The sequence below is a fragment of the Akebia trifoliata genome, chromosome 5 (assembly GCF_017979445.1).
Source record: "Akebia trifoliata isolate Shusen 1 chromosome 5, ASM1797944v1, whole genome shotgun sequence".
NCBI lineage: Eukaryota > Viridiplantae > Streptophyta > Magnoliopsida > Ranunculales > Lardizabalaceae > Akebia > Akebia trifoliata.
In genome coordinates this window covers 19,350,197-19,360,365 of record NC_141379.1, presented here as the reverse complement: position 1 = coordinate 19,360,365, position 10,169 = coordinate 19,350,197, and the positions used below count along the sequence as shown (strand labels likewise).

Here is a 10,169-nt window from a genome sequence, read left to right as displayed (position 1 = left end):
ATTTAAAATGAAAACACTCATCTTTAGTCATTTTTCATGGCATTACAATAGTGAGTTCACCAATGCATCGAATACGTGCAAAAATGTACTCATGCATCCGAATGCACACAGAAAGTCAACCTCCACATATCCAATCAGGACCTCCATAGTTATCAAATTACAAGTGTTCAATGCCATGATATATTTTTATTTTTACTTATATTCCAAAGAAAACAACTCTCTAATCGAAACATAACTTGATAGAAGAAACCAAAGAAATGCCCAAAGTCAATTTAATTCGTGAAAATAAGATGATAATCATACATACTGTCTAGGCACCTCTTCATGTGCAAACAATAGTTTTAGAATAGAAATCTTCAAAGAGAGACAGTCACACCTCATTCGATTCCTTAATGTTGATAGAACCTCAGATATCAGTTAACAATAGCATTGTTATCTTCTCCAAAATCACCCCGGCTGAGCACTTGAGCTTTGAATAGTCCTTAAAACCCCAAATAAAGAAACTCCTTTATCCTGGAGATGACCAGATAACAATTATTTTACAATAAAATGATAAATTCATTCCACAGAAATAAGAAACAACAGATATTTCTCTAAATTTTTTTTAATAAAGTAAAAGATTTAATACTGCTATGTCGAGAAGAAGAGAATGATTTTAAGAAGACAGAATAAATTGTAAATTGTAAATTGTAAAATAAAGAAATGTTAATCTTCAAATAACAGAAGAAAATCATGTCCCCACTAAAGGTGCTAGAAAGAATGCAAAAAAGAGAAACAAATAGATGAACCAAAGAAAAGAGACAGCTAATTATATATCATACAAGTTATTGCCAATTGGTTTGGGGAAAAAAGTAAGAATGTGAAGGCATATTTTTTATGTGCACTTATGTGCATGTTTGTAACACTACTTGTTATCGGACTTGTACCTCAAAGAATATTACTTTGGCATGTGAATCACACACCGTAAACACTTCCCTTCTCCCATCAAGTTGAAGGCTTTGTTGATATCCTCAAATGGCAGATTATGTGTGACAAGCTCATCAATTAGAATTTCCTGTATACATAAAATTGCAACATTAGAACTAAACCATCAGTACTGAGCTTTTTTCTTCTTTATTTTTTATTTTTTATTTGTTTATTTCATTATGATAGAATGTAAAGGTGCAATCCATTAATGACTCAGCTAATATATTCAAGAAACTAAAAGTGTCTTCATCAAGTTGAAGTACAGAAGGAATAATATGAACATAAACTACAGGAGATGGTGCTCAGATTGCTTTTGTATCTTTTTTCAAACTTAGAATTTTGTTTTTATGAATCAAACATATAGACTGCTTTAGCTTTACTGAAATACTAAAACATGGATGATTTATGAATTTCTTGTAACCATTCCTGTATACCACATATGCCTTTGTGGTATTCAATTGAAGGTATTAGCAAATCAGTTTTTGAAATTTAACAACATTGACACTAGGAACAAAATATGAAGAAAAAAAATAAAAAATCGAAGACACTAAAAGGGATTGATTAGCAAACAATAATCTAATAGGAAAAAAACAATCCTCATATAAGCATAATACAACACATGCACATTGAGCATCACAATTGAAACCAAAGGATATCCTCAATTGTCATCTTTTCCTTATCAGTAATAAATCCTCCCCCTCTCCCAAAAAAGAGGCAGGTATTGAGGAAACCCCAAAGCCAATTTAGTCACTAAATATGCCTAGTCATCTATTAATTTAATTCAAACAAGGATTGAATTGCCTAAAATCCTGTAAGTGACCCTACCTAAACTTTCAGCCTTCCTTGTGGAACTTGAGATGAAAAAATTTTACAATAAATGTTGAATGTCACCAATCAAAAGAACTGTTGTCAATCTTGAAATAAGCTTTCCAACACACTAGACAGGTAATGATAGGACCCTTAAGCAGAAATTTCTAACCTCTCAAATCCAACTCCGTATCTCTAAGAGATTTCAAGATATGGGACCTCTTTTCCTAGTGTCAAATTAGCTTGGGTTCCAATCCTTCTAATTGGATTGCATCAAACTTTTTAATCAACACTGTGAAGTTACGGGCTCAAGGGCCCAATACTACCTACCACATAAAAATAATACAAACAAATTTAGAACTCCTAACACTCCCCTTCAAGCTGGAGCATACACAAATCAAACATGCCTAGCTTTGTACATAATATGCAAAGTGAACTCCTAGGCAACGCCTTTATGCGGGCATCTCCCAACTGATTTTCCGACTTGATGAACACAGTAGTGATTTGCTTAGTCAACACCACAAAAATTTCACCCTACTAGCGTTCATACCTCTTATCATCAACCGTGGTGGATATTCAGCAACCTTTATAGACCAATAATAGGGGCGGCAAGGATAGAGAATAAATCCTCCTTTTTTTTCATATGTCAAAGAACTTTATTAAAAGCATGGTCAAGATGACCATGAAGCAAAGAACAAAACAAACTATAAACAAGAAAAAAGGAAAAAAAACAAAACCCAACTTAATCAGAGATATTACACACCCACTCCCACAATCTTCAAACAAGACCCCTTAGACTCCTGACAAACCATACTCCATAAAAATAAAGAACCCAAGATGGAGAGTGGGATTCCTTGAACCGAAGACTCCTTCCCCTCAAATTCCTAAGGGTCCTTTGGTTCCAAATCTCCCAACAAATTGCAAACAGAGTAAGGCTCCACAGTTCTCTTAAAACCCAAAAAACTCATTCCAATGGCTAACCAACCATCCACTAGATCATTAAAAGAGCTCGAAGCATACCACACCACCCCAAAAAAGTCTCAAGTAGTAGTACCAAATCTCTGAGGCCACCTTGCAATGAAGAAGTATGTGATCCACTGGCTCACCATCCTCCTTACACAACCCGCAAAAGTTCAAGATGATGCCTACCTTCATTAGATTATTCAAATTCAAGATCTACACTAAGGATGCTACCCAAATAAAAAAGGTAACTTTCAAAGGTACTTTGGGGCCCCACACTTGTACCATGGGAAAGGTCCTATTTTGCTCCCCTGCTAAACCACAATAAAAGGCTTTGACTAAAAACACCCCATTCTTACCCGGATCCCAAATGGGCAAGTCTACTTCCCTTAAGTTTATGACCACCGAATCAGCAACCACGACCAGACTAGCCGCCAAGTCTACTTCCCAATTGTTAAAGGCTCGTCTGAAACCGAAGTCCCACGCCAAACCAGAGTCTGACGAAGTAATGAAAGAAGAAACACTAGCGCCTTTTTTCAAAGACAAAGCAAAAAAAGAGATCTAGAAATTGCTCATTTAAGGGTCTCGAGCTGCATCAACAATCTTCCCAAAATCTCAACCTTAAGCAGTTCCCAATATGAAAATTGACCTTCTCCTGAAACTAAGGGAGAACCTTTAAAATACATTTCCACACTCCATAACCGTAAGGCCCTCGAGAACCGCCACTAAGCCACCCGAATAACCCCTCCCCCAACTTCATTGCTATGACTGCTCTCCAAAGACTAGTACTCTCAGTTCCAAATCCCCATAACCACTTTCCTCGAAGAGCTTGGTTCATCTTCTTTAAATTCCAAGCCCCAAGGCTGCCAAACTTTCTAGGAAGGCAAACACACTTCTAGTTAAGTAAATGGAATTTCCTACTCCCATCTCTATCCTGCCAAAGGAAATCTCTAAATAACAGACTCAAACTTTTCTCCAAAGAGTTTAGCATGATGAAGAGAAAAATGTAGTAAATCGGTATACTAGCCAACGTGCTTTTCAACAACATTAATTTCCCCCCTTTTGAAAAATACCGCACATTCCATGAGGATAACCTTTTCCCAACTCTTTCCAACACTGGGTCCCAAATCGCCTTACTATTGTAGGTTGCACCCAATGGGAGACCTAGATAAGTAGCGGGTAAGCAACCCATCTTCGCTCCAAGCTCATCTATAGTGTCCACCCTCTCGACTGCGAAAACCTTACTTTTTCTTAGATTTAGGGGGATTCCAGAAAAAACCTCAAAACAAATAACTAACCCATTCAAGAACCGGAATTGCTGCAAAGAGATGTCTAGAAAAATCAAGGTATCATCTGCAAATTGAAGGTGCGAAACTAACACTCCTTGAGTGCTCACACTAAACCTAACAATTCCCTGTTCGCCACTACCTTGCCCACCATCCTCCCAAGAGCCTCTGCCACAATAATGAAGAGAAAATAGGACAAAGGATCTCCTTGCCTTACGAACTCCTGAATCAGCTAGCCAACGACCCATTTACTAGAATTGAGAATGTCGCTATGGAAACACACTTCATAACCAAATCTACCCAAATGATCCAACAAATACCTCAAACTATTCCAACTCATATGGTCGTAAGTTTTCTCATAGTTTACCTTGCAAACTATCCCGAGGATTCCTAACTTCAACCTTGAATCAATGTACCCGTTAGCGACCATAATTCCATCCAAGATTTGTTTGCCTTTTACAAAAGCACCTTGCTAAGATCCGATAACACCTTCCAAAACCAACTTCAATTTATCTACCAACAATTTTGAAATTATCTTGTAGGTAGTTCTCACAAGATTGATAAGCCTCAAATAAAAAATGTCCTCTACCCCCTAGTAGGGATTAAGGTAATGAAAGTCCCATTTGAACCAAAGTCCAATAAACCATCCCTATAAAAATCGTGAGTCTCCACCATAAGGTCTTCATTGATCACCTACAACAAGCCTTGAAGAATCCCATAGAAAAACCATCCAACCCTGGAGATTTATCAATACACATAACTGACACAATTCGATGAACTTCCTCCTCAAAAGGATGCCCCAATGGTGCCTTTTGATCTAAAGATATTGCATCAAATCCCAATTGATCTAGGAGTGGCCGCAACAAATGGTCTTCAGAGTAAAGCTTTGTGTAGAGCTCAACAATCCCTTTTCTACTACGTTCCTCATCGGACTTTCAATCCCCATTGATCTTAAGCTTGGATATGAAGTTTCTTCTATTGTGATAATTAACCATTCTATGGAAGAATTTCGAATTCCTATCACCTTCTTTAAGCCACCACACAAATTTCCTCCACCAACTTTTGGAAATTAGCTTTGTAGTTCAATCTAGTTGTTCTTTCCTCATCTGTCCACCTGCTAGTTTCCTCTTTTCTGTCAATGGCATCAACCTGGCCTAGCAACTCCCCCTTCACGACTTCTACCCGGCCAAATTTCTCAAGGTTCCACTTCTTCAAATTCTCCTTGATGAAATTTAACTTAGCTCTAAACACAAAACCTGGTCTCCCTCACACCCTAGTTCGTTCCATCAACTCCACAAAACCATCTTGGAAAAAGCACATGTTCTCGAAGCAGAAAGGAGGTCTTCTTCTGACTTCTCCTACAATCAGACAAATAGGGCAATGACTAGAAGCGGAGTTAGGGCTCGTCTCTTGAACTATGATCCCAAAATTCTCTTCCCACTCACAAGAGACCAAAAATCTATCAAGTCTAGTGAAGGATGGGTCCACCTACCAAGTGAAAGCCTTCCCACGCAAAGGGATATCCAACAACTCATTTGTACTCACTAAACTTCCTCATCTTAGCATTCCATCTCGAGCAACCCAACTTTTTGAAATGGAATCAAATGACATTAAAGTCTCCACCAATATACCATAGGTCGTCCCAGTATTACCCAACATCATCCAATTCATCCCAAAATTGAGCTCTTTCCCCATTCGTAATCAAACCATAAACTCCTGAGAAGACCCAACCAAAAATTTCCCCTATACTCTTGAACAAAATTGAAACAGAAAAAACCCAAATAAGTCCCCTTAAGAATCTTAAGAAATGCGAAGACCATCAAAATCTCTCATTACGAGCAAAAAAACCGAGACATGCACCAACAACTTCAAACATACAAATGAAAGTCTCCAAACATTGAAAAACAACTAGGCATACATAAAGCCCACCCTAAATAACCATCTACGGTTAAACAAGGTTCAAACAAACAAACCCTAATGCTTAGTTTGTGGCAAAGCCTTAGGATTTAGCAACCCGAATAATAGAAGAAAGAAAAGAAGAAGAACGAATTTAACAAAACGACAAACCACGGATTAGAAAAACTCTGATACCATGTAAAGCTATGGGCCCAATAATGCATACCACATAAAAATAATAAAGATAAATCTGAAACTCTAACAAACACCATAGAAGGCTAACAATACCTAAAATCCAGATTGTCCTTGACCAACATGAAGATGTTAGGGAATCTAGTGATTAATAAAACAATCAGACTATGAACTACAGCATAAGTAATAACCAAATCTATTACCCAGCCAATCAGAATCTATTAATGCGAACTTACTATGACTGTCATATGTGCAAAAGCTGTAAACATGTTTATTTATCTTTCTACTAGTTAAGCTAGATTAGTGGCTTGTAACTAGTTGGTGAAGGAGGGTTATGAACCCAAGTCATGGTAGCAATAGTTAGAGACTCCAACTGACTTAGCAATCTGGCACCTTCAGCTGCAAACATGTCTATGCTTGTAATTATTACCCTTGAATATTGACAACCATTTCCCATTTTGATGTACTTATAAGTTCAACACTCCTTGTCTCAGAGTATCAGTTCACTCTACTTATAAGAAGATAAAGATCTCTATCCATTTTGATTCTGAATTTTTTATGAATTATCTAGGACCTGCCAAGATAGTTAACCTGAACATAAAGACACCAATGTCCACACATGGAACTGTTTTACATCCTTTAGAGAAGAGTCCCACATTTCCCATCTCATTCCCTCTGTGAGATGAGAAAAGTCATCAAACACAGCCATAGTAGAAACTGATTCCCAGCCCATGAAAGACAAGACAAGAAAGTATGGAGATTATCATTTGCACCCAGATTACAAGATAACAAAAATTATAAAAGCAGAGAAAGAGGTGTAAATCCCATTCCTTCTTTACATTTGTCAAGCAGTTGGTGCAGTAAATTTTACCTTTCTTAAATACATTTCTACTAACAGTGGGAGATCAGATTTGGGTTTCCACCCTCCAAATAGAGAACCTTTCAAAGTTCTTCCAGATAGAAGTAATCCATAATGAGCCCTGATCTCTGGCGACACTTTTGGTACACCAAGAGTAACCGTCAGGCCCCAACCCTGAAGAAATTAAAAAATTCAAAAAATTAAACCACCCTTATAGCTAAAAATATATATATGAATCACAGAGAGAACGGAAATTACATCGCAACATGACTGTAATGCGGTAGTTATCATTCCAGCATCCCCAATACATTCAAAAGAATAATCTGCCCCTCCATCAGTAATACGCTTAATAACCTAACAATGAAAGTTTGTTTCACCATTAATGCTCAAAACCCATAAAAAATCTGCTAAACAATAAGTATGCCAATAGTAACAATCTAATAAACTGAATCATCAGGCCAAACCGTAGAAGGTATCAATGACTTTTATTGTTATTTTTGGTTTAATAGATAAATCATCTAGTTAGAGAGAATCTTCATTCAAATCTAACCAACAAAAAAAAGTTGATAAAAGATAAAATCATAGATTGTTGCCTTAGCAACTTTTTTTATTTAGTTTTGCTTTTTATTTACATCTGCTCTGTACTTTGGTGTGGACACCTGATATTGTTAGATTTTAGGATTCGTAGTTTTCTTTTTAGTGGTATTTTATACGTGTTAGTGTTCCAACAGTCCCCGTGGATACAATCTCGAGCTCAGTGAGTTTCATCACTGCACTGTCTATATACTTTGGTAGTGTTCTTTAACAAGAACAGCATTAAACACGTAAAAAGTTCTTGGCGTCATCTTCACCATCAACTTAATAACGATTTCATTGTATACAATATTTATTGGTTGATTGTATCATTAACCATTTCTTTCTTTTTGTGCAAGGAGCTTACCATGAATCCACTGGTTTCTGCCGCTTCCGTTATTGCTGCTGGATTGGCCGTAGGGCTTGCTTCTATTGGACCTGGAGTTGGTCAAGGTACTGCTGCGGGCCAAGCCGTAGAAGGTATCACAATACAACTAGAATCAGAGGCAGATATAGCATCTCATGACACACATTTGGTGGTTTGACCCATGAATTAAGAAATTCACAGCAGTTGAACCATGACTACACTAGCAATCAGCAATTTAGATTGCTTGATCAGCATGGTTACACCATTGTGTCCCGTGGGATTCATCGTGTTAATGCCCATTGTACCACTTCAATAATAGGCAAATGAGTTTTTGTTAAAATGGAGGAGAAAGAATCCCCAAAATACAAGGAAGGAAATAATGAGGAGGGCCATGACCAACTACATGACACAGCTAGGCATAGGCTAGCTGAGCATTAAAAATAAAAGCTACATCCACAAATTGAATCCCCTTCAACATTGAAGACCAGTAGAAAAGCATGGATTAATCTTCAAGGTGAATGATTGTACATTCCCTTCCTTAAGACTAAAATATGAGGTTGTTCCTTTACTTACATAAAATCCAACAAATCACAAAAGGGAGCAATTTCCAATGATGACTAAACAGCTCCAAGAACTACCCTAAAAAGAGCACAACATTCTTTCTTTATTGGCGTATCCAACTTATACCAACTATTTACTTGAATGAATTTTTTAGGGAAATATTTCTAACAATCTCCCACTTCCCCTAAAAGTTACGTAAGTAAGCACATGACCCCCACTGCATCCAAATGCATCAAGAATATTTATCTAACAAAGCACCAATCACATTGGCAATTAGATTCTCTAGAGATCTCATCTTAGTGACCGTAATGTCCGCAAAACATAAATAATACCGCTCTAAACGTTTCATCTCATGAAATTTCTGGGTTCTTTACTCTAAGCTACTGAAATCAAGGTTATTAGATTTAGGCTTTAGAGAAGAAACAGCCAAAGAAGAAAACATGATGATAAATGATGGAAATATTATAATTAAATTAACTTAAAAAGCAAAACACCTTATGAAAAATGAAGATCTAAAGTTAGAGAAGATGAAGTGGACCAATTTAAGCCTCTTGTTTGTTGCTTTTTGAACCTTGAATGTTGCTTATGGAAGATGAAATAAATCAATTTAAGGTTCTTGAATGTTGCTTCTTGATTTTTAGGTTGCTTGAATATTGCTTCTTGAAGATGAAGTGAAAGACTTGTAGACTTGTTTCTTCAATTATTGACTTTGAACAGTTGTAGACTTGTAGTTATAGATGATAGCATAGAAGAATAGGAGTGAAAATAGGAATCAAAGAGAGTAAATGAGTAGAAGAATGGAAGAAATAACTTAAGAGTGTTGTAGGAAGGAGTGGGAGGGGAATAGGGTATTTAAATGAGAAGATGGGTTAAAAAAATTAACGTAAAGTTCCAACGGTAAAAAATCTGAATGTAACAGCAATATACAATCACAAACTGTATATACGATCACACAATACAGTATGTGATAGCACAACGACCCAACCAAACCAAAAATTGAACATGATATCACATATGTGCATTTGCAATCACATTGCTTCAACTCATATCAGTTTTTGAGAAAATGAGTGCTACGTATGTGTGTGTAAATGGCCAGGATGGTGAAAGGTACATTGTGAAATCATGATAAAAGTTGGGAAGGGGAACAGATCCAGAAAGCAGAATAAAACTTCATAACAGAGCATCAATTGTTTGATCACTGAGATCAATCAATAGGTATGAAGTCTAAAATCATAGATTAGGTTTGTAAGATTTAGTTAATTTAAAGTTAAACCGATGCAAGCAAGAATCTGTGATATCTGATTAGTTTTTTAAATGAATCAGACAATTCTTTTTCGCAAAGTAATTGAATTCTGCCAAAATCTCCCAACTTGGTGCAAATAAGCACCACAAAAAGGATATCGGTAAGGAACATTGCTCTAATCAAAAAATCGTTGAAAAAGATGAATTTCCTAAATCCAAATATCATCCATTCCATAATCATTGATGACTTTTACTTGGTCCAAATTATGCATAAATTTTTTTTTTTTTTTTACCTCATGTAACAATCCTTGACAAGTGCACAGTGAAGATTGGTGTTGAATAACTCTTTTTATTTAGTATTTTATGTCTTTTGTCCTTTTCTGTCTTTTCACTTTTTAGACTTTGTAATCCCTTTAAAGCCTGATAAGGGCTTTGTAATTAATTAAGTTAGATTTCTCTG

General features: G+C 36.4%; 1 protein-coding gene across 1 annotated transcript in view; it reads right to left on the bottom strand.

The window, feature by feature from the left end:
• Positions 1-221: 221 nt before the first annotated feature.
• LOC147401603 (GroES-like zinc-binding dehydrogenase family protein) overlaps positions 222-10,169 on the bottom strand; it is a 54,956-nt gene continuing 45,008 nt past the window's right edge. The window contains exons 8-11 of the mRNA XM_086442930.1: positions 7,225-7,320; positions 6,979-7,140; positions 927-1,054; positions 222-513 (exon numbers count right to left, since the gene is read on the bottom strand). Of these exons, the coding sequence (XP_086299056.1) occupies positions 938-1,054; positions 6,979-7,140; positions 7,225-7,320 (375 nt within the window). The 3' untranslated portion in view covers positions 222-513; positions 927-937. The remainder of the gene's footprint in view (positions 514-926; positions 1,055-6,978; positions 7,141-7,224; positions 7,321-10,169) is intronic.